The sequence below is a fragment of the Paramormyrops kingsleyae genome, chromosome 8 (assembly GCF_048594095.1).
Source record: "Paramormyrops kingsleyae isolate MSU_618 chromosome 8, PKINGS_0.4, whole genome shotgun sequence".
Lineage (NCBI taxonomy): Eukaryota > Metazoa > Chordata > Actinopteri > Osteoglossiformes > Mormyridae > Paramormyrops > Paramormyrops kingsleyae.
In genome coordinates, this window is record NC_132804.1 from 14197158 (window position 1) to 14222520 (window position 25363).

The 25363-nt window shown below is 43.9% G+C and overlaps 2 protein-coding genes across 5 annotated transcripts in view; both read right to left on the reverse strand.

Moving 5' to 3' along the window:
• Positions 1-908: 908 nt before the first annotated feature.
• Positions 909-20584, reverse strand: ipo9 (importin 9). Its single transcript, XM_023804109.2, has 24 exons — positions 20202-20584; positions 18040-18101; positions 17837-17923; positions 14743-14944; positions 14482-14570; positions 14206-14292; positions 13865-13984; positions 13654-13754; positions 12940-12998; positions 12608-12759; positions 12425-12523; positions 12221-12327; positions 10754-10893; positions 10328-10490; positions 9783-10009; positions 9404-9552; positions 8977-9105; positions 7412-7687; positions 6909-7075; positions 6682-6815; positions 6453-6572; positions 2329-2439; positions 1880-1956; positions 909-1771 (listed from the first exon to the last, which is right to left on the reverse strand). Exons 1-24 carry the CDS (start codon positions 20365-20367, stop codon positions 1661-1663), a joined length of 3135 nt encoding a protein of 1044 aa, XP_023659877.1. The 5' UTR covers positions 20368-20584; the 3' UTR covers positions 909-1660.
• Positions 20585-23738: 3154 nt separating this feature from the next.
• The window catches only part of kdm5ba (lysine demethylase 5Ba), a 28444-nt gene continuing 26819 nt past the window's right edge, over positions 23739-25363 (reverse strand). For all 4 annotated transcript variants that reach the window (XM_023804095.2, XM_023804094.2, XM_023804098.2 and 1 more), the window contains exons 27-28: positions 25063-25335; positions 23739-24702 (exon numbers count right to left, since the gene is read on the reverse strand). In XM_023804095.2, coding sequence (XP_023659863.1) covers positions 24565-24702; positions 25063-25335 — 411 coding nt within the window. In that variant the 3' untranslated portion in view covers positions 23739-24564. The remainder of the gene's footprint in view (positions 24703-25062; positions 25336-25363) is intronic.

Below are 25363 nucleotides of genomic sequence, written 5' to 3' on the forward strand. Positions count from 1 at the left end.
GTGTACAAATGAAGTATGGAACTTCAGGCTTTAAGGGCCACAGTGCTCATACGGCAAACTGAGAAAGCACAAAACACTGCAGTACTTTGGGGGCTGGAACCCTCCCCTCATGTACTGTACTACAAGTGACCTGTTCCATCTAGAGGTATTGATGAATTCCTGACATACAGCAGCTGATCAGCAGGTTGGGACGGATTGGTAAGTTGTCCACAGTGAGTACAGGCACTCATGCCCATACAGTTATATCTCTCACAGGGTCAATGACAGTTTGGGGAAGTCATGTCACAATCACATTATATTCCATAATAAATGCACAGCGAGTTATCAGCATAACCAAGTTTTAAAAACAAGAACCACATCTTCTCTAAAATCCAAAAATTAAATATAAAAAAAAAAAAAAAAAAAATCAGGTTGTTGGGACAAAATCCAAACCACTCCTTATGAACTTACAATTCACACACTATTGGCCAACTTCCCTCCCAGCACTGATAAACCTGTGCAATACAGCACATCCACAGAGGTATTTCTAAGTCATTTTTAAAAATTGCATTCATTATAACAATCCTGCTCCAGGAGAAGTTCCAATTAATTATATCCATGAGCTGAAACAATGGCAATTTTAAGTGTAAAAATGTGACTGGAAATTGAAAGCAAAATTAAAATGTAAAAAAAAGGAAAACAACAAAAATGAATTTGTATTTGACAATGTTATAGTAATTTTTAAAATGCATGCAATAGGATATAGTTACAACAAGCTAAGACTGATATCCTTTTTTAATTGGAAGGGGCGGGTTCCCTTAGTAAGGAGCTAGAATAGTTAGTAGTAACTAGCCTCCACCATTCTTTCACTCTAACATCACTTGTCTGTCCCTGGTGGCACAGCAAATGATTGACAAAAAGAGAGAGGAGACTGAAAAGGAGGGCCGTAATAGGCCTTTTATTTTGAATTGTCATTTCAACATTCAGTGGGTGGCAGAATTTTTAAAGGCGGAGTTCGGCTCTGGCATCTGGCAGGCCCCTCGCCCCACCCATGCCGCCGAGTGACACGGCCTCTTAGGCCGCCACAACTCATACTGCAACAGAGAAAGAACCAATGTCTTGAGAATGAGTAAACTGCCATTATGTGCCTTCGCAGTCTGTCCCAATGCGTTGAACTCCTCCCTTGGCGCCTTGTCCCACAGAAGTGCCCAGAAAACACAGAACACCATGGCGAGCTGAGGGGTGAAACCTGGGTGTCTGACAAGTCCATCTCAGGATGTTCACCCTGGCCGTCTGTCCATTTTGAGAAACTTCGGGATAACTCCCAAAACTGCAAGAACTCTGATACGCTCTCTGTCAGACAGGCTAAACGCCATTTTCTTGTGCGGGGTCTCCCAAGTTCTTTCGGAGGCAAGCTAGTCCTGCTGTCAGGTGACTGTGGCACCTGTGGCACCTCTGCTCCACCCCCTAACCCTACCCTCTCCACAATGAATTGTACTTCTGGTGCAGTCCAGGTCCACGTGAAGTCTTCCTTCTCAGTGACAATGAAAAGTGAGAATGTAGTGGGGGTAGGGGGACTGAGTCTGAGACTCAGCTGAGAGAAAGCATGAGTTTTCTGGGGTGTAAGTGCTTGAAAGGGAGTAGGAGTGCTCCACATGGAGGGGACGAGCAGGGGAGGCTTTTAAATGCCAATAGCCTGCAGGACTCTCCTCTCCGCTTCATTCAGGTGACCAGAGAACATGGCATAGCACGGCTGCTGTGCAAACTGGGTCAGGAAGTCTGTCAGATAGGCCTGTAGAAAGGGATTAAGGAACGTGAAAATGGCACTAAACAAACCCTCACAGTCAGCATTGAAGAAGCTTCACCAAATGAAGGTTCACAAAGTTCACAGAAGACCTACCTGGAGGTCAATTTGATAAATGGGATCCTTCAGAGCATCAGGGTCTTCCTCATCATCATCTTCATAGTAATCTTCATCTATAATAGACATCAGTTAGGATTCTATAGCCAGGTTCTGGTACATTTTCACAAAGATAGACAATATTTCTGGGTCTAACACTATATATATATATATATATATATATATATATATATATATATATATATATATATATATATATATATATATATATATATATATATATATTATTTATTTATTTTAAAAAAAATTTTTGGTGCATCCACTTCAAGGCTGTGCATTGTTGTACATCAATGAGAATTCCATACATTCACAGACGCAAACACATGCAGGTCTTGTAATGTTACAAGCCACTGAATGTCATTTAATTTAGTAGCACACTAGGAGCTCAGGGGGGTTAGCCAACATTATTCACTGAGTAAAGCACAAACCGTATTTATTGGAGGCAATGAGGTCAGACAAAAGCTGCCCCGGCAGCCCTTCTTCTTCATCATCTTCATCCTCCACCTCATCCTCTTGTTCCTCCCACATGTCCCCAGAATCTGCAGAGACCAACACCAGTAAAAATCAATTAAGCTGCACACACCCAGATCCCCTTCTAATAAAATGGCCGCACGACTCATGAGAATTTTTAGCAATCTGATGATTCTGTATCTCTGCGGTGCACTGTTAATATTTCTGTGTGACGGATTTCCTACTAAACATGCTTACGGTGTATAGTATTCATCTTGCCACTGAGGTACCATTATGTATTCCAGGCTTGTGACAACATCTGAATGTCACAAAAGGCACCGCTATCTCCAACAGTACATGAAACGGTGGACAGACTATTCACAGGAGACCAAGTCACATGACATTTTGTATTCCGATATACACACATCTAGGGCACATGGCCTTCTATTGTATAACAATATTGGATATCATGGCATTTTGTTCCATGCCTAATTAAAAGATATTTAAAAATTCTTTGATAATGACAGAAGTTGGCATGACTCAAAAACTCCAGACAGTGATACTCAGTATAAATGTGTGACTAACACTGGGTGGTAGAGTTAGTTGTTATAACCTCTGTAACAAAAGTAACATCCTCACTGCCAACTGGCAAAGCATGAGGATTATTCATATATTAATTGCATAAAGATTTTCCTTTGTCATTTGATCACATAAAATCCACCCTAGCTCAACATTTAAGACTTCATCTGCACATAATGGCAGATGATTCCTAAAGTCACCTATACTCTGAAAATGAGATTCCTCTCTCTTTATTTTCAGTTTCTGCAAAGTAATAAAATCTGAATAACAAGTCCAAACACAGAAAGTGATAGTTCAATTTCCAAGGGCAAATGACATTATTAATGAAGTAGGTCACCCTCAGTGCCATTTCCATTATAAAACCATCACTGAAAGATCTTCTTTTGCCTTTGCTAAGCTCTCCTGTAACACAAATACATTAGATGCACCTGTGGCGGTTTCTTAGCGATTAGAATTCTCAGGGCAGATGTGCTCTTATTCTGAAGGCTTGTTTGACTTCCGGTCAGACTTTTTTGGTATCTCGGCAGCAACCGGATCTACTTTTCTTCTCTTCCTGTTTATTAATAAATAAAGTGGTTTCATCCCTTTCACAGGCTAAGCAACTGTCTCCTGTCTCTTCTCTCGTGCCACACACCCTTCAGCAGATGCAGGCCTACTGAAAGACTATCAACAAAGCATACAAGTAGTAGATGTTCAGTGCAAGTGTGCAAATATATAGGATATGGATATTTTATGACTATTTTCATAACTGACTTATCCAGAGGCTCCATTTAGAGCCATAAATGTACTGTATTTTTGCTGTATATTTTTGTCACGGGGAGCATTACAAGCTACTCGCTACCACACATCATCATCCTAAAAGCAGGACTTGAAGGTACTGTTTGTCCATAAGAGTCAAGGGCGGATTCAGCCTTACTGGCAACGTACCTAATAAAGATGTCAGTTATCTGTACCTGGGTCTCCACAGTGACTTTACTGGCCACCCATCTCATCTTTTTTTTAATTATTAATTGTCATTGTTGACACACCACAGCACACAGTGCACAACAACGAAATGTGTCCTCTGCATTTAACCCATATGTGACAACATGACATAGCAGGGGGCAGCTAATTCAGCGCCCGGGGAGCAGTGCTTGGGGGCGGCACCTTGCTCAGGGTACCTCAGTGGTGCCTTGCTGGTTGGGGATTCGAACCTGCAATCTTTCAATTACAAGTGCACTTCCCTAACCATTAAGCCACCACTGCTCAGCCTAATCTATTGTTATCATATATTCAAAATTCCAAGGCAGGCTGCGACACAAATGTCAATGCTGCTACTTTAAGTTATCATAGTACTGCTACTGTTTAAAACTCACTCATCACCAAGGATATTTATAGCAATCCACTAAGAAAAACTCATTTTGAATCAGTGTATTTTAGGGGAGGTGGTAATTCCCCAAGATTAATAACCTTAAGATTTTCCACATCAAGGCACAAATTCAATAGCGTACACCCAGAGCACATATCCATCTCTTGAAGATAGCGGAGTTTCAAATCTGACTACAAGTCCATCTTTGCGTTTGTAATGTGTCTGTGCAGTTAATGGGTAAATGAATAATGGCTCTGTGATAGGACGACGTTAACACTGACATCAGGAAAATGGACTGCCCCGCCAGAAACATTTGGATGAAATTTTACTCAAGAAAAAAGTCCCAGCAAGTATGTGTGGGTGGATCTTATTGAATTATTGTGGGGGAGAATAAATAAACTACCTATAATGAGGGCTGGAGCCCTCGGGTGATGAAACAAAAAGTCAGGATGTAACAAACACAGCATCCTCAGCACTTACAGTGCAAGGCTCATGTAATTCTCACCTGCCTTAGAATGCCTTATTAGCGTAAAAAACTCAAATGTTTCCTTTATCTGGGATTTTTGAGCCACCAACCAGAAATCACAAGGTATGTTGGAACTAGGGCTGTCACAATCGATTATATCAATAATGGAGTAAACTACACTACCAATTAATCTGATGATTCGTTGATGATGATGATTCAATGAAGTTGTGTGCTTTTTGGAGAGTGGAGAGAAACTAAGGTGTCTGCTTAAAAGCCACCACAAGCAGGGTGAACATGCAAACTCCAAACACACAAAGTGGTGGTGTGTGGCAACACCGCGACCGACCGTGACCCGCCGCGCCCCACCGCGACCTACGGCGACCAACCGCGCCCCACGGAGACCAACCGCGCCCCACCGTGACCTACGGCGACCAACCGCGCCCCACCGCGACCTACGGCGACCAACCGCGCCCCACCGCGACCTACGGCGACCAACCGCACCCCTAGCGTGATACTTACACTTTCAGATTTTCATCTGATTCTCTATCTATATTTGTAACATTCTTGCATCATCAGCAGTTTATTTGCTGATAAAAGAGAACCCCCAGTAGAAAAATTGTTGTGACTGAATTTTTAGACAGTTATGTAGTATGGTTGTAAAGATGCAACATGATGAATCGTTCACGTTATCACACATATTTCCAAAACATTGCTTTGCAAAGTAAGGCTCAGTAATATTCAACAAGGAAGCGTCACTTGATGATCTTTGAACTACAACACTTTTGGGAAACACCTCTGTTATGTAGAGCAGAGCACTCTCTTTTATAGTTAAGATAATCTTTGTACAACGATGCTTTTTGAAAATGCCTGTTTTGTATCGCAGAAGTCATTATTTTTGCAAGCGACAAAAGCAACAATCTAGACTTAGATAGCTAATCAGCTGGGCAAGTAAAAAGCAATATTAGCCTTTTGAAATGCATGACATACTGGTTAACAATGTTAAAAGATATTTGGCATTGCTCCTGTGTGTCAAAATTGGCCAATATTTAAACTATATCAATATTCAAATTTAGCAGCACCAGGGCTAAAGACACAGCTACTAAAATAATGGAAATGATTGCACTGGATGATCAGCCATTTTCTGTAGTGGCGGCTGAGGGTTTCCAAGGGCTCATTCACCACTTAGAGGAGGTCTTAAAGTACTGGCCCGCAACATGTTTATAATTCATTATTAAAGCTGAGTCATAGATCGATGTTTTGTTTTCCACAGAAGAAAAAATGACGTAACGTCATTTGGCAATACCCCCCGCCCACCCCCCTGATCAGGTAGTGCTTCTTTTAACAGTTTATTTCCGTTCAGTAGGTGGCCTTTAAACAATTTTACACTGGCACATTCTCCCTGTTTTTCCTCAATAATAATAATCAAATCGAATCGCCTTGGGGCAGGTAAGCATCTCACAGATTTTACTGAACATTATTCTTAACTTTTTCTTGAATTGAATTAAATTCTCACAAGCATTTAAATGGTTATTATACCTATTGTTGAGGGATACAGTTACCCAAAAGGAAGGTAATGGGGTTAATGAAGTGTCATGTTTGGCAACTTGTAATTAAAAGGTGCCAGTTCCCTCATCTACTAATTACATTAATATAACACATCAGTTAGTTGGCACCAGTTACATGGTCCTTTCCACCTGGCACTGTAATACCTTGGCTCCAGTCTGCAGAGGCCACCCTGGTGGCGTTGGCTTCCATCACAGACGACAGCTCATTGACTATCAGCTTGAAGATCTTCACTAATAGAGGAATGTTGGTCCAGCGCTCTGGGTCTAAACGAGATCGTGCAAACGATTTCAAAAGATCAGTACCAGACGGATCATATACTGATCCAGGCCGTAGGGTGAAAAAAAATAATAAAATAGAAGCTAGGGTTCATACTTTTGGCGCTCTTGGAGCGTGTGCGGATGCCCTCAGCGGGGTTGAAGATCTCCTCACCCTTTACCACTATGTCCTGCAAGCGCTTGTCATTGGTGTTGATGCCGTGCTGGAGGAGCTTACACAAGGCCACCGTGCTGCAGTTGTCAGGGGGACAGGAGGAACACAAGTGTAAGGACTCCAAGGACTCTGGGAGAGCCAGGGAGCCGGGTCACGGCGCCCACACTCACCTGACTTTACCCTCGTACTGGCCATAGAAGAGGTGCTGCCTGCTCATCCACTCGGCCATGACGAACTCCAGGGCAGGCTTGCCCGTGGGCCCCGGCAGGCTGCACAGGAACTCCAGCAGGGGCTCCAGCTGAGAGTGGACCAGGTGGGCGAACACCATAATGAGGGACTGCGAGAAACACACCATACTGGGTCAGGCACGCTGGCTGCAGACACGCACGCAGACCTAATGGTAATTAAATAGAAACGCTTTGACCATTAGCAGGTTCTCTATTACTGTTGTCATGAAAGGTATCACTGAAAGAAAAAAAAACACATTCATTTTTACGTGAAATACATCTAGCTGCAACTCCTTCCTGTTTGCAGTCTGATCCTCTTGGCCAATACAACTCAGAAGGGTCACGTATGATCAATCCATAATCTATTAACAATGCTACAGGTTTCATCAGATATCTCCACAAAAAAAAAAAAACGTTAAGGATCTTCTCCCTCCCCCGCCCCCCACCTGCATGACGCTGAGCGTCTCTGCCTGCTGCATCTTGCTCAGGATGGCACGCAGGATCTGGTCCAGCTGGTCGCCCAGCTGGGTGCCGGCACGCGCGATCAGCGTGGACACCAGGCGGCCCACGAAGGCGGCCGTGAACTCGGACGTGCGGGGGTCCAGCAGCTGACTGACCACCTGCATGACGTACCACAGGCCGCCGTGGCCCTGTTCATCCTGCCACTGGCCCACCTGCTCCAGGGCCACGGACACGTAGGCTCGCAGGCACTCTCCCCCATTCTGCAATGGGGAGGACACACATGGGGGGCTCAGGCAGTCTCCTCCTCATCCACAGCATCATATATGGGCTTTGAATGAAGGGGAGTTCTATATACAGGCTTCCTACACATTTCCCATTTCAAAATTCCATATTTTTCCTTTCTGTACCAGGGGGTGGCAACAGAAACAGTTGTCAGAGAGAGGGGGCATCAGCACCCCCTCTGAATTTGCCAGCCTGGGAAACTGCCCATCTTGGCAGGATCCGGCAAGATAGACGATTAAAGACGGCAATACTTCTGCCAAATCATCCATGCTCAAAATGTTGAAGAACTTCACACATACTTTGCATTTTGCTTTCTGATCACATTTTGGTTCCATTGCCAACCACTTACATCATTTGGGACTGGCAAGGTGAAAACTTGCTTTTCCCCCACTGTGAGCACTGTAAAGTGTAAATTGTACATGTAAAGGCAGCCTACATCAGTATTTCTTGCTGGAGATTAACTGCATGCACACCTCACACAATTCTCTTCAGTGTTCACTCTGTGCAAATTCTGGGACCAACAACAAGCTCATATCAGTGATTTCAACAAACTTTTTTTGAATACATAGTATGCCAACTTGTCACAAGTCTGGAAACACCTAAATATCTCCATACTTACTCTCTTTTTCCCCACACTTATCCAGACATCAATATCAAATACCATTGTTTTCCATTCTATGCAGGTATCTAGCATATTCAATCACTGTATTTCTACGATACCAATGGTTGTCACACTTTTTGGACTAAGTACCACTATGGATCAAACCAAAGCAGCCAAGCACCACGTAGACCAAAAGGGAAAAAAAAATTAAAAATCACAGTAACCTGTAACACAAATTACCCTGGTCTTCTTGCAAACCACCTTGCGGCACTACAGCTTGAGCACCACAGCACTATACTATACACAAACTCCACAAATTAGTGATAGCTAAATGAAGCTTCATGACACAACTAGATGGTGATCTCTATTCAAAAAAAAGAGCTCAATTCATGCCTCAAAGCAAACCAAGAGCGCCATCTTGTGGGGTCAAAAAATACAGAAGATGGTTCATGAAACTTCATTTGGCATCACTCCCACAAATCACACACAAAATCCCTAGTCCACGGTGTTGATTTATACATATATCTCTTACTCAATTATACCACAAATTATATTTTATTGAAGCAACTGAGGCTAGCTATCTGCTAAGGGGTATACCAGTAAGGCCTTTCACAGGACGTCTACCAGACATTTCACACCTCTGCGGTGGCACCAGACCAAGCTGACCTGCATCGTGGTGTTGTCATCTGTGCGCAGGGTACACTGCGCCATCACTGGGAAGGCCTGGCAGATGAGCATCTCCGACAGGGGGGGCTTGGTGTGCCGCACCACTGTGGTCAGGATGTCTATGGCAGTCTGGGGGGGGGGGGGGGGGGAGACCACCCAGGGAGTCAGCATGGGGAAAGTGCAGTAACAGGCCAGCACCAGACAATTTAATAGGAAGAGGGAACAAACATCTCAGATACTTTTAAAAGTAACACTGGCAAAGACGAAGGATGCCACTGGAATTAAGCAGGAAGTGGCCAGCCATTGAAAAATGATGTCATTCACTACAAAATGCAGTTTTACTGCTTTGCTGACGTTTGCCGCTTGGCTGCTCTGCTGATTCACAGCTCCATGTCAGTTAAACCTGAGCACAATTCACTGCACTTACAGCACACAGGCCCGAGGGGATCTTGTCTGGGGGCGCCTGCATGATGCTGACCAAGGTGGGGATGAGTCTCATCTGCATGGGCCCCTGACAGGCCTCAATCTGGGCCAGCTCCTTAAAGATGTCCTGAGCAAGGGAAGCTACCACAGGGTCTAGAATAGAGAGGGAGGGAAATTAATTGAATGAATGTGGAACTCACTCTCTCGTTCGCTCACTCACTCACACTTCATATTATATATATATATATATATATATATAAATATAAACATTACGGTTTACTGTCATAAAACAAATGTATACAGACTGTAAATCAAACTGATTTTTGGCTTTTTGACAATCTACTATGAAGCAGCCATTTAACAGTTCTGCTGGGCAGCTGTACCGTTGCTGTACTTGAGGAAGATGGCGATGGTGAGCGGGCAGATCTTGTTCTCAGCACTCGTAGTGAAGGCGGGATCGACCGTGCACACAATGCAGAGCGTCTCCATGACCAGGGTCAGCACCTCCGAGCTGAACTGTGCTGCCAGCTGCACCAGACCCTCCAGAACGCTCGGCAGGAAGGGCTGCAGGACATGCGTGCTCTCCGACAGCTTCAGCTGATCGCAGTACCTGCACCACACACACGATACCCACTGCTTTAAGGTGTAACTGCACTGCTGTGATCAAACTAGTATTGAAATCAGACTATTTCATCAGACCCCAATGCTCAAATACCTCAATCTAGTTTCCCAACCATCGATATAAAGTGAATTCTACCAGGATTTAACAAGATTATATCTGAATAACACATTTAACCAGCCACACCCTTTCAAAGCTATGCTTCACTATGGCCAATGACACCCTGCACTAAAAGGTATGGGTGGAGTTGTGTCGGGAATGTTTCATGAGCTGGGCTGAGAAGCCACTGCCCGTGGTGATGGTCCTCACCCCCAGATGGCACGCACGGCCGAGATGCGGACCGAGGGAGGCTGGCTCTCATGCAGGCCGCTGACAGTGGCCTGCAGGAACTGCTGGATGAGCTCCGGGGACATAGCTGTCGTGAAGCGGCTGGCTGCCCAAAGTGCCCGGCCCAGCAGGAAAGGGGAGGCAGCTGGTTGGGGGAGGAAGTGCACAGGGAACGTCAGGGATTTGGACGAGCGGAGGCTCAGGATGTGGCGATGACGTCATTACAAGATTGCCGGCCAAAATGCCAGAGGGAAACAGCTAAAGTACCCTTGAGATGGGTATTATCCTGAATTATTTCAGTTGGGAGGGGGTGCACAACTACTCACCTACTAAAATAATGGCAAATAATCACACACACAGCAGCACAGCAGGAAGGGAGAGTAGCTGGAAGCTCTCTGCAGCACTGACCTGTGAGGTTCAGGTCAGACAGGATGACGTTGGCCAGGAAGCCATGCATGTCGAACTGCACACGGCCACTCTTCACATTCTCCGTCACAATGGTCTTCACGGAGCCCAGGGCCAGCATGCAGGCCTCGTGGATCTTCCACCTCGACAGAGAGAAAGAGCAATTATCCTGGACCAGTGGCAGCAGATAAAGGCTGCAACAAAGCACCAGACAGGCTTTCCAGGGCAACATACTGGGAGTTTGCCCTTCAGGAGCATTTTTAGATGGTGTTCTTGGTTATTCAGGATACATCTTTAGAGTGCATTATGCAAGTGCTCAGCTCTCAGGACTATAATTATCCATCCGATACTATATTGCAAACCCAGAACACCATTACTAGGATCATTATGTACTAATAATGCATTGATCCTGTATTCCACATACATATTCACTACAACTGGGCAATATGACATAAAATATTTTATCACATTTTTTTTTTGTCAGTCAATATTGATAATTATATAATTAATGTCATTATTTCTTTACTTGAAGGCTCACATTTTGCTTAAAATTCCCGTAGAATTCCCATTAAACAGAACAAACAGCAAAAAAAAAACTGAATGGACAGCAAACAAATATTATTTAGATGAATAAATCATATTAAAACATTATATTTATTTTTGTCACAGGTTATGACAATAGAAAACGATAAAAATATGGTTTGCTGCTAGTAGTTATCACCCTTCTTGAAGTGAAAAATAAAATGCTGCGTTCCATTTACAACCAGTACAGAATGTGATTAGCCCCATATTGCTTCAGATTGAAAATGGAAACCCTGCTTACTGCTGTTTGACACTGCAAGCACTTGCATTCTGTGCATTGCACTGGATGGCACTGCTTTGAGTGTCAGAATAAATTTGCGGCGTTACCAGTTTAAGTCGGCACATATTTTCGGCAGAGTTTACAGTACACAGCACCAGCTTGTTGTGCGTCAGACTTTACACTGCAAAAAGTACCGTCAAACTGTCTTTTTACCTTGTTTATTCAAAATATCTCCTTTTTAAAAAAAAATATTGCTGCTGCTGTCACTTCCCTCACAAACAGTTAAAGTTTCCTCTGAGTGAGCGCTAATCTCTCCCATGACTCTTGTATATCACCAAAATAGTAATGTGGCGTGCCGCACTAACTTAATCAACCTAGCTGTGTAGCTTCTGGGCGGAGGTTGCCATTCATAAAAGAATACCATACAATTGTTTGGAACTGTATTAACTTCTATGATGTGATAGGCTGATAATGTGATCTCAATGTTCCTTATTGACAGTTTATCAGATTTTCAAATTTTCCTATTATTCAAATTATATATGACGATAAGTCAATATATCATTCATAATCGCCCAGGCCTAGTATTCATATAAGGTGAAGAAACACTGAATGAACTGCAAGGGGCGTGACATTTCACCCATGATTCCATGAATTAGCAGCATGCTCACCAGTGCTCATCGCCGCTGTTCTTGGCCTGCTCCGCCTCCTGCAGGTGCCTCGAGGCGGCTGCAGCCAGAGCCGCCGCACTCTCATTCTGGAACTCTGTTGCCACGGCCTGTCAAACAAGGAGTCCAGCAGCAGACAGATCAGCAACAATCAAGCTGCCACCATCCCATCTCCAAGCTTCCAATGCCTGACAATGCATCTCCTACCAAGAGGAGGTCCTGAGCAGAGATTCGGACAGAGTATGAGAACGTGTCGTCGTCTTCGTCCTCCACAAACTGCTGTGGGTTGGCGGTCCACACTTTGATCTGAAAAAAGCAGATGAGAGCCAGATGAGTCAGGGAGTGGGACCTTCTTCTCCAGCTCACGTCCTACCATAACAATAGTCGTACCTGCTCCTCTGTGATCTGCATGTACAGGATGATATAGTAGATGAGTTCAGGCAGGGCCTTCTTCACAGTGCTCTTAAACTTGTTGTTTTCCAGCAGCGTGTGGACAAATTCAAAGATGCTGAACACTAAGTTCTCAAAGCCCAACACCTCACCTGCAGAAGTAGGAAACACAGGCCAATAATAACCTTATAAGATCACCCATCTGCCTGAAACAGAAACTGAGGATGTACAGATGCTTCAGACTACGACTCTGTCCTGTGTGTCTTTTAGAAACTAACTATTCAGTCAGTCAAAATACAGAAAAGATAGAGAGCAAGAACTTGAAAACACACCATCAGAGTCTATAGGGTTGTCCACCTCTTCCGTGTAGTTCACTTCAGTTCTGACATAGGTACATAAAGGGTCAAGAAAAGACTATAGAAATACAGACTTATGATCACCTCTCCACCAATACTTACACATATCCATTGTCAACATGGAAAAATCCCCCCCCCCCACACCAATTCATCCCCCTATCCTATGGGAGGTATTTTCTGCAAAAAATAAAATAAGAATAAAAAGCCAAACGAATCAGAAGCTGCAAATAAGTAGCCAACTTAAGCCGTGTGTCACTTTGCGATTAGTATGAGCGACACAGGCAACCATGGGCAAGAAACACAGGGACAACAGAATCGGCAAACATACTGAGAAGGCGCAGCAGTGATCCATAGCGCCGCCCACCGCCCCGATCGTATTAACATATAACTGCATGCTGTGAACTTGAAAACGAAAAAGCAAAGTAGGAAATGAAAAGTCAAATTGGAGAAAAAAAAAGACAAAAAGGTTTTCTGATTTTATTTTTTGCTTTTTCCACATAAGACTCATGTGACCTTTTGCAGAAAATACCCACCATACAATACTTCCACCATCTCAACGTTCTTGCCACCTGATCCTATAAACATAATTAATCAAAACTGTCAGTCAGTATTCATGATAGCTAACAATGTGGAGTTAGAAGGTATGCTTAGAGGATGGCTTCCATAACTGTGGTGGCATCCAAAGGATATAAGGCAGCACTTTCTGTCAGAGTGTTCCACACAATGGGCAGAATCTGCTGCATGCTGGATACCATGGGCTTAGGGAAGTTTTTCACCAGGGCTGTAACTGCCTGATGACACAAAAGAGGGGGGGGGAAATGGCTAGTTGAAGACTGCTGTAGCTTAAATGATCGTTATACTCCCAGAATGCTCTAAAACTCAGGGAGGAAGCTGCACTCACCTTGAGTACCTCCATCTTGAGGCCACTGTCAGAGGACGGCCCATCAGGCATCTGCAACGCCTGCACAAAGGCCTCTGTGAACTGCTGAACCACTGGAAAAATCAGTGCCTTGGCTGCTCCCTAAACGAACAAAAGGACAACCACAGAGGTACATAGGCATCTGCATTCATAGAGAAGTACGGCGTCACTATCCATTCCGCCAAGCACACAAGGCCATAAACAGACACTCACTATCGGTCAATCTAGACCAGAACAAAAAGAATGGAAACAGAATGGAAGTTAGCTTTAGGAAATTTGCCAACACTGAATAGCATCCACTTATTCTCAGTTCTTCTGCTCACTTTTTCCAGCTCTTCAATGGCACAGATAAGGTTGGCACAGGTGGTGAAGATCTCCACAGCTCTGGAGCGGGTGCGGATGCTGTAGACCTACAATACGAGGGGTAGAATTAGCGCACCTCCCCATAACTGCCCGCAAGAAGGCCGTGCGGACACCCATCAAAGGAGCACCCGGATCACAGCATCCAATGACAACTTCCTTTCCACCCAAACAAAAACCCAAAATGCCCATAAACACAACAAACCCTTCATCTCTTAGCCTGACTACAATAGCTGTACCTCCGCCATGGTGAAGATCTTGTACATCTCAGGCAAAATCACAGGTGCCACCAGTGGCATCTGTGTGTCCGTCACCTCGCGGGTAAACTCTGGAGACAGCAAGGCCATGGTATTTTCAGCACTTGTAGCATAAAGAGACATACAAACTATAAAAGCTGTACTATAAACCCGCAATGACACTGGAAATGCGGAAGGCGTCGCAGTAAGCGGACAGAGTTCTACAGGCGGCGAAGCAACGCGATGGCAGGCGGGTGCCAGCACCTGTAAGGACCCGCATGGCCCCGTGCACAGCGTTCACATCCCCGCTGACCAGCATGTCCATGAGATGCGTGAAGAGCTGTGGCCAAGCCTCGGGCCAGTCCCAGTGCGCGATGGCCGACACGGCATACGCTACGCTGGAGCGCACCTTGCTGATGGCCTCGCGCAGGCCCCCGGGGAGCAGATCCCGAATGGCGGCTTTCGCCTGGAGGTCGGGAAACAGATGGGAAGAGGCACCTCAAACAGGGCTCCCTTGCTAAGATGCCAAGTCACAGACAAATTAAGAGGGACCATCCATCAATCTTCTAAGCACTTATCCAGTGAAGGATCACAGGGGGCCTGGAGCCAATCCCAGGCAGCACAAGGTACAAGGCAGGGGACACCATGGACGGAATGTTGGTCTGTTGCAGGGCAAACTAACCATAACTAATGAATACTAGTCCTTTCACGCAGCCATCAATAGATAACACAAAAAAAAAAACAATGACAACCGGACACACATCAACATACATTATACACAAGCAGCGAAGATACAGGCTGCATCGCAACGATGCCAAGATGAGAGAAAATGCTGCTGTCGATTTATCTTCAACTTAATTTAGATTATACAGGGTGTTACTCTGTCCAATTTGCTCATCACCTTTTGCAGTAAAAGTCCAAACAGCTCCAGGCATTAGTGCCACCAGACAGACAAAGATCCTTGTTCCTATACAGTGTACTTCAACTTACAGTGATTTGTCAAACCATTTTAATTACAACAAACACTGCATTTAGGGTGCAGAACCTCATAATTAGGCCAAAAGCCAAAAACCAAAAACAAGTACATCAACCCTAAATTCAAGAGGAAACTGTAACCTGGTGGGTAGTGAACCAAAACAGAAACTCTCAATTCATACAATAAAAGGGAAAAATGCTGATTTCCCCAGAAAAGAACCCATGGTTAAAAATAAAAGTAAAGTATGGGGTCCACTTGCCAGTTGCTGATTTTTAGTTAATTGGCTAACTACACAGGCAAAGTTTTGCAAATCAAGATTCAAAGAGGAACCTCTAATCAGTTCAGGCAGATCAGAATAAAGACAAAAAAAAGCAAGGGCTGCAAAAAACTATTATTTTGATAATCGTTTAATAATGTGATCAGGCAATCAACCAAGAGTTAGGCCAAAACACAGAATCTAAAGAAACATACAAATGCTTTATTTCAAAACCATAATTGGGTATTTTTTAGTCACAGTTTTAGAAAAAATAATACTTTAAAAGGTGATTCTCTGCACCGTGTAGAGAGACAAAGTGGAATAAAAAGATGATCTGCTGTCTTGGTCATATTCAGCTTGCTAACGATTGTACTTTACACCATGGCACATGGTATTTTCAAAATTGATGCAATTCCAGTATTTTATCATCTTGGCGATAAAATTCTCAGTGTGGGAGGGGTCTTTGCCCCCAAGATTTCAAAATACCATGGTATACCATGTCACCCTAATACCACCTAAGACTAGTAACCACTTTAACACTGTTCATAAAACCCATTTCACTATATTTCTTGTATTTGTGTTTGCGACAATACATCTGCCCTCTGCTGGTCTTGTGGAATAACATCGCTGTACGTATGCAAGGACTACAACCATCTACATCCATGAACAAATGTAGTATTTTCACAAGAGTCCAGCATGGGGAAGAGAAGTAAGAACTAGGCTTAACATACCAACTTTAGAATTAAAATTAAGAGATTATTTGACACATCACAGCACACAGTGCACAACAACGAAATGTGTCCTCTGCATTTAACCCATATGTGCCAATGTGACATAGCAGGGGGCAGCTAATTCAGCGCCGTGGGAGCAGTGCTTGGGGGCGGTACCTTGCTCAGGGTACCTCAGTGGTGCCTTGCTGGTCGGGGATTCGAACCTGCAATCTTTCAATTACAAATGCGCTTCCCTAACCATTAAGCCAACACTGCCCCTGTTAAGGTCGCTAAATGATGTCACTATTTTGCATTTTACAGAGAAAATTGTAAAAATACAACCAAAATCCTACCATCTTTCCTTGCACTGCAAATTTATTTGGATCAAAAGCATCAGATAAATAAATATAATACAAAATTCAATGCCACCTATTTTTATTATTGATTATTATTAATGTTATCAATCAGTTGTTTCAGCCCTAATCAAGACAATAGTCACTTTGGACTGGTACAAGGGCACAGCCTGTCTACTGGTCAAAAAACACACTTCACAAACACGGCACAGCACAACAGCAACAACGACGCACAATTAGTCTCAACCAAATTATCAGAAATTACATAACCTACTAGGACATCCAACATAATTCTACTGAGAGTTAAAAACAGCACATCTATGGCAGGAAACTGATGGTCACTGGCAGGTCACTGAAACTGGGAGACAGGCAAACCTGGCTGGCAACAGAGGTCAAGTTGTGCCAACACTAAAGTCAGCTGGAGAGAGAGCTTCATTCAGCCCTTAAATGTGAGGCAAGTATTAAAATATATAGATACTACAGATGTTCCCCAAACATAAAAGGATAAAGGAAAAATGCCAATCCTGTGTGGTTTTAATAACCATGCACCTCTGTACTTAATTGCCATTATTTTTCTGTGTTCTTGAGTGTCGTTGTTAGATACAGATCACCCTTTGTGCCTATAAGATTCTAACGGGTCTGGATGCTGTTCAGCCAAATGACTATTTCAATATTAGTCTAAATACTAGAACTCGTGGCCATAAGTGGAAATTAGCGGGAGAACATTTTAAAACAAATTTGAGGAAGCACTTCTTTACACAGCGTGTAGTTAGAGTATGGAATAGTCTTCCTGCTATTGTAGTGGAAGCTAAAACCATGGGTTCCTTTAAATCAGAGCTAGATAAGATTTTAACAACTCTGAGCTATTAGCTAAGTTCTCCCCAAACGAGCTTGATGGGCCGAATGGCCTCCTCTCGTTTGTAAATTTCTTATGTTCTTATGTTCTTGCTTTTGTAACATTAATACACATTTCCAGTACAGACTGTCATGCCAATAAAGTCAATGGAAGGGAGGGAGGAAGGGAAGAAAGGAAGGGAGAGTGAGAGAGAGGGGGATACTGCACCCGGTCAGTGGTTTCTGGTGGCCTGAACTTCTCTGACTGAGAGCACCAGTGAATCTCCACATACTGCTTCAAGATGACTGAGGCCAACTGGACAGGGGGAAGAGGGCATGCGAAGGTCAATATCGACACCTAGGCCATTTTGGGACAACATTTACCAAATCTGCAAACGCAACAGCTTCTCCTGGGGCATATGACTTCCTCACCTGTCGAATAGCAAGGGCTCCCCGGGGGTCTACGGTCAGCTCCGCCAGGTGTACGCCAAACTCTGAAACACAAGGCACCTGTCAAAGGGCAGGGACAGCAGGACGGCACCCGGGCCAGAAAGACACATGACGACGTCCAAGATCAACTGCCAAAGGAAGAAAGCATCTGGCAACATAGCAGCATTACTCTCAAACATCTCTCAGGGTTATAGCAAATAGAAATCACATTAAAGGAGCCCTACGGCTTTTAAACACTTACATGTACTCTGAAGTAATACCTACATCGGGTCTCCGATTCATTTCAAATTTAAAAGGAAAACAGATTTGGCAAACAAATACAGCTGCACAAGCTAGATATGACTCAGTGTGAAGTAAGTATCCCCAGGGTACCTGACACCACAAAAGCTAAGTCGCACCACTAATTCTGGCCCCTCGCCCCTTTCTTTGCCCAGATTTATCCAAAAGAGATGGCATGGCCTGAGAGACAATGCGACTGCTGACATTTCCATACAGCAGGTTCCCAAGGTGGGAAACTAAGATCACCAGCGCTGTGATGTCGCTGCACCTCCTGCAGCATCAGCCTTTCAGACCTGTCACACCTGTCACCAGAACCAAAATGGCCATCCGTGACGACGCACCACACCTTATATAATATAGATAGCTGTCTAAAACAGTACAGCACCATACAGCCCTACCGAGAAGTTACTGTAGTTGGTGGTAAAGATAAAGAAGGGAGACATGATGCCCAACAACAATACAGTACAAAACAGGGCACACATATAAAAGCTATGAGTGTGGAGACACGAATAGCTAGTCTACTTGCATCATATAAATATTAGTTTGCATAGTTACATAAGAGATAATAAGGATCTGCTTCAGCAAAGTAAAATGTGCATATACTTGTATTTCGACAGAGCATCCCTGGATATACAAATTAACATCACCAGGGAGAATGAGGGGTTTGGGCATAGCTAAGGTAATCATACGTAAGCAATGAAATTTGTCAGTTGTAGTGGAAACTATTTACACCCCATTCCACGCAATGAATGAGCAGGACAGACACTGAGCATCAATCATTTAAACTTCAAAAATCACCCAGACAAAAGTCTACACTGGAAGGACCGAAAATAAGGAAGGACCACAACGCATTACCCATTTCGAGCATAAAGCGAGTCTGCCAATGAATATTTCCCACTTGTAAAATGATGCAGTCAATGGAAAATAAGAATAGAAAAAAGTGTTTCCCAGGAAACACTAGACCACCTGGAAAATGGGGGCTTCAGAGGAAAGGCAACTACTTCTCAGTCACACAGTACTGAAAAACAGCTGAACACTGCGGTTTTGAAGCTTCAAAACTGGTCGCAAACGTCATGAATGTGCGCATAATATGCAGTTCACAAGTACTGCACAGTCGCCATCTCAGAATTTTTTAAGGATTTGATAACAGGAAACAGGGCATCAGCACGTTTTCAGGGTAATGCAACAAGGTAAAGCCACAGGGGTGAGGCGGCAGCGGCATTTCTGAGCCGGACTCCACACCGGCCTTGACTCATTCCTGGAAGAGGGCGGGAATTCTGAAGGAACCGGGCAATGTGACGGCGCGCGCCTCCGCGCGACGCACAGACCCGCACTTCACGGAGACAGCGCGAGACCGTGACAGTCAGCGTCCAGCTGCATTAGTCCCGAAAGACCCACCTTAACTACAAGACCAGCCACCGAACCGATGAACCCTAATGCACCTGGCAGATTTCAATTCAACAAGTTAGAAAGTGTAGTTCCGACGCAGCCAGCGCTAGACCTCCATGACTACATCAGCCGGGCTGTTTGAGAAACGCTGGCGTTAATGTGATGTGATCAGTATTAGCTATTAGCCGAAATGGTGGATGCCTGCACAGCAGACGGGATCTTGGGAGGAATTTATCAACTAGATTTGACTGAGAAGTTGTCTAGCAGCATTTTTAAAACTGCTAATTTATGAAGTCGTGGTAACAAAACGCTTAAAAAAACAGAGCAAACTATTTTGACTATCTGCGGTAAATAAGCCTGTCTTTCCATCTCGCAGGCCCATGAAGTTACTGAAATGAACCTAGGCAGTGCCGCTACCCCTCACGCCGTTCACAATGATAGCTAGCTAGAAAGCTAGTTAGTTGTCAATACTTTACCCTCCGTCACTTCCAGCACTTTAATCTGTTCCTCCGCCGCTGCCCGCACTTCGTGCACTGGGGAAAGGATCGCGGTCAGTGTCTCTATCAGCGCCTCCTTCAGTCCTTGCTGAACCGGGCCAGCGGCCGAAACCGAGCCGGGATCTGAGGAACTCACACCCGCCATGTTTCAGGCCGCACAGCTAGTTGAAAAAGCAAGCAGGCAAATCGGCGGGGCTGTTCTGCTGCAGAGCGCGCCAATGCACAGACCGGTCGGGAGGTGTGACTCTGCGACCAAGAGCGATTCGCTCGAGCTCCCGCTTCGGCTCGGCAGCCGAGCTTGTGGCCCCATCTCCAGGGTCGGAGGAAGCACGACAAGGCGGCGCTCTGCACCTCCATCAAAACCGTCAAGTTTCGCGAGGTGGTGCTTATTGCTTAAAGCAGGTTGCAGCATTTTGGTTGCCATTTTGGTGACGAAACGGCAGGTGGTGGTGATGATGATGATGATGATGATAATAATTGTTGTTATTATTTTTTATTATTAACAACACGATAACTCAATAGCTGTTGAAAGACGAAGAAAATATAGAACATACAAAATCAACAAAGAAATACTAATTTTCTATACAAATCGATATGAGTTTGATTATGGTGAATTAAATTGTGAATGGCTTTTTGGTTCAAAAAATGAAGATGTAATAACGTCTTATTTGACTTTCTGCCATATTGAATGATATCCCGATTTCTGTATCACAGTACAGACGAAGTTTTTAAGCAAAATCTTATGATAATAATACATGATAATTTTACACCACCTGCTTGTGAAAATTGTGCGGCTGGTTTCCAAAGCGACTTGTTCAGGGTGCCCCCTACATATTGGAAGATGGATGGTCATTCATCAACCTGGCGTATATTTACTATTAATGCACACATAATGTGGGTGAGATTCGTGTTGTGCAGTGGTGTCATTAATCTATTAGGTGCGCTAAATTTTAGTTTTCAGAGGTGAGACTCATTGTTTTTGCTTTCCTGATCTTATGTCTTTTATGGTGGTTGGTTTGATGGTGACCTTTTTATAAGAGAAATCATAAATCCTAATCTTATGTAAGGCGTGCATTTCTGAAATAATTCTGGAAGCACATTCACTACGACAGTATCCAGTATTGACTTTAGTCATTCTTTAAATGAGTGCTGAAACATTTCATGCCATTATTTTATATTATCAGATTTTCCAGTCCCACAATTTGACACCATCACGCTACAGACCCGGCTACATATTATCAGTTTTTAAATGCTCCGTGGCGTTACTAATGAACAAATATAAAGAAAAAACTATTTGCCTCTCAACATCACTTTTCCTTAAATGAATCTAACCGCGCACACACATACATGACAATCGTTTTATTGTACTGGATCGCTTGCTGTGAAGGCTGAATGGGTGGGCCGCGGTAAGTCAGAAAATTATTCTGTTTTTTGAAATGGTGAATAGAAAAAAAACGGAATAAGTTACCATTAGAATCACAGGCTAAATTTTGAAACTTTGGTCCAGAGGTGGGTAATTCAGGTCCAGAGAGTTAAAAATCCAGACGAAGATTTTGTTTCAAATAACAGGTTTAAAAAACAAAATCTTGGTGTGGACCTTTACTCTCTGGACCTGATCTTCCCACCTCCGCCTGTAGTTAAAAGTGGGTTCCTGCTGTAGCTTCACATTGAATCTCATAGAAATGTTATAATACAAATGCAAACGTGGCTCTTAACATTTCATCATAGACATCCATCAATCCCTCCATCTTTCAGACACTTATCCTGGATAGGATCACATGGGTTCTGGCCTATCTTACACTCTGGACAGGATATCAGCCCATCATAGGGTACACACATTTTATCCAACACACCAGGCAGTTTTGAGATAGCAATTAACCTGACTGCATGAAGAAATACACAAACTCCACACACAGACACTGAAGTAAGATTCAAACCCCAACTCCTGCCACCTGTATCATGAAGCAGAATTTCTTGCTTAGCCGGTTAACTTGTCAGATGTAAAGTCCATTTAAACTGCTGTACTTTATCTTTGTTCAGTTACATTTTGCCCAGACCACCTTAAATCCAGCATGTTATCTGGGTAAGCAAGAAATCCTGATTTGTGATACAGGCCCCTGGAGGTGAGGCATCAGCCAAGATCATACAAGGTCTAAACTTAGAGTGAAGTGGAAAATCCAGTATTTGCAAGACTGATGCAAAACCTGTCTGTGGTTGGTGGTTTCCATTGCATGAGGCGAACAAATACATTATATCACCTCCCTTGCATCCTCTGTAACAAACCTTAAATACATATAACTGATGCTAGGTTCTTAATAGCAGAAAAGGAGATCCAATGTACAGTATTTTTCAGTAGTCAAACCTATTATACTTATTTTGATTAATAGCTGGCAAAAAAAACACTCTAAAGCTTAATGTCTTTTCGCACAAGCTCAGCCTATAAAGGTGCTGTTAAATTCAGGATGCTTCAGGAACACTTCAAGTTGAAATTTTATCAAAAGCATTTGGCAATATCAGTTGGGTATCATTTGCTGAGACTGGGTGAGCCATACCAGTTACAGACACCTCTAACACCCTATCAAGAATCTGTGGTATATCTTAGGACAGGGGTAGCCAATATTATCCAGAAAGAGCCATTGTGTGTGCAGGTTTTCACTGCAATTCCCTCATTAGATTACCAATTAGAGGACTGATTGGTTGAAGAGTCCTCAAGCCTGGGTTTGAACAGCCGACTTAAAGGTTATCTCAAAATCCTAATAATCATCCTTTATTTGGCATGGGCACAAATATGAGTACAGGTACATTGGAATTCTTCTCAGCCTACTGCACCTTGCTTTCCATAGCTTGGGGGTCCATAGCACAGGGTCAGTTAACATGAAGTGCCCCTGGACCTGGGTTTTAACGGCCTTGCTCAAGGGCCCATGGACTGTTCTGCAGAGGCTGGGGCTCGAAGTGGTGATCTTCCGCTGAGCCACTCGCCGCTCTACATACAAACTGGCCTTTTGCGGATATTGATTGCTTCAATAATGTCTTAGGATGTTACCCCTAGATCCTCAGTTTTCAACCATATTACTGGAGGACTATGGTACATGTTTAGGATTTCAGTCTACCTCTGTGCATGAAGCAAAAAATTCATCATGTTAATTAAACAATTTAGCCTTACCTTTTATTATCCATGATGCAAGTGATTTAAATAGCAAAAAAAAAAACCTAGACAGTGCCAAGGCTGGTAGACCTATGAAGAACCAGATAACTATGACTTTACAAGTGAAGCATCATCTTCTGTCTAGCAAATGAACAAATTACAGATCTTTTCTACAGAATTCAAAGCTTGAGGAACTCAAAATTTCTCCACTTTATAATAAAGCATGTATCCTTATGAAAGTAACTTCCAATAAAGAACCATGGCTTCAGCTGCTGCAGATATACAAACTCCAAATTCATCTTGATACAGTAATATACCCCACTGCCAAAATAATGTGACTCAAAAATTTCACTTTCATATGGAGGAGGAAAAAAATGAGAACAAAGGGTTTTATTCCACAATATAAACCGCAACATCTGAAAACAAGCTCCCTTTTCCAATCCCCCAACCCTCCCCCTTTGAAGAAAAGAAGTCAAAGTACAGCTGTGGCAGTTCCTTTACACAGTCCCCTCTGCCTGCTACATCGCTAGACCATCACTTTCATCCTAAAGTCTAATAGTGAGCTTTCTGTACATCAACCATGGCTACAGCACCAACACACTGTTCTGAAGAGATTAAGCCACTGAACTCCAAGTAGTTCAGTTATTGCTCAGATAAATAAATCTAACCTACAAAAAAAAGAACTTTATATTATTCAGATGCTTGTACTAAACAGTGGGTTTCCAAAAAATAGCTCTCTTTTCATTCCATTTAACTTTTTTGGTGAAAAACGTTTCCCCTGCACCCAGCATCTCCGGTTTGTCATGCAGGATCCCAGAGGAAGGGGGGAGCCTGGTTCTTCAGAAGGTGCTTGATTAGTCCTTTGTTGCGCCAACGGGATGGAAACCCCTGCAGCACAGGCCACATCCCGGTACTCTTAGACAACCACAAACAGTTCATAGGATGGATGGGGGGGGGGGGGGAATGAAAACATACAAAAAAAAAAAAGACCAAAGAGTCTTAACAGTTCTGGAAAAGTATCCCATAAGGAGGAAGTAGCACCATTTTCAGACGGGAAGGGGTATGGGGTTAGGGTTAGGCCAACAGACAGCATATTAGGACCCTGTTACACGCCCCTAGTCAAGGCTCACAAAGAAGCCAGTTGTCCCTGCCCTCCCACAGTCTTCTTCCAAATGTTTCTCTTTTCTTCCTCTCTCATCATTTCCTCACATGGCCGTCTTTTACAGTACAGTTGACACAAATGTAGTCCTCCTTCTCTGCCAGCTCGGGGGACACCCCTACACACACCTGGTGGAACCACTGGTTGCAGCTGCCATCACACTGGACCCAGTCCACCTGAGAGACAGACCATATGTCCATCATTTAACAGCACTCTCCACACACACACACACACACACACACACACACACACACACACACACACACACACACACACACACACACACACACACACACACACACACACACACACAACAGGAACTTTCACATAAACCCCTGCTCTGTCACATGTATATTAGGAGACATTAATTCAATTCCCACATATTTAACACATGCCCACTGCTGTCCAGTTCTAGCCACCCCTTCTGCAGAATGGTTAATGTCTGAATACAAAGGTTAGTGTTCAGCATGCTTCAAATTAGTTTCATACTAATATATGGGTCACTCGTAGCAGTGGGTGTAGGTGAGGGGACCAACCTCGTCTCCTTCAGGCTGCTGGCAGTCCTCTGCTGGGCACAGAGCCATGTCCTCCTCAGAGTCTTCTGAGGGGGATGGGTCCGAAGTCAGAGAAGGGGAGCTTGGGGCAGCCTTGCTGTCCCGACTCTTGTTCTTGTTTAGCTTGATCTTCTTCTTCTGGGGCTTCTTGGCCCGGCATCGGCCTCCCCCATCCACGCCGTCCCTCTCAAGCCGCCGTTTGGCCTTCCTGTCAGTCCCGCTCACTGCCTCCCTCTTAAGACTGCAGTGTCCATCCTGTGGGAGACAATACCACATGTCACCA

Bases quoted from the DNA above. Each gene is read 5' to 3' on its own strand.
- ipo9 (XM_023804109.2), bottom strand. From the start codon at position 20,367: ATGGCGGGTGTGAGTTCCTCAGATCCCGGCTCGGTTTCGGCCGCTGGC. The intron at 14,571-14,742 runs GTGCTGGCACCC...TGCTGTCTCCAG, and splicing joins GGCCATGCGGGTCCTTACAG to AGTTTACCCGCGAGGTGACG. The intron at 6,573-6,681 runs GTATGAACCCTA...GATCTCGTTTAG, and splicing joins ACGCTCCAAGAGCGCCAAAA to ACCCAGAGCGCTGGACCAAC.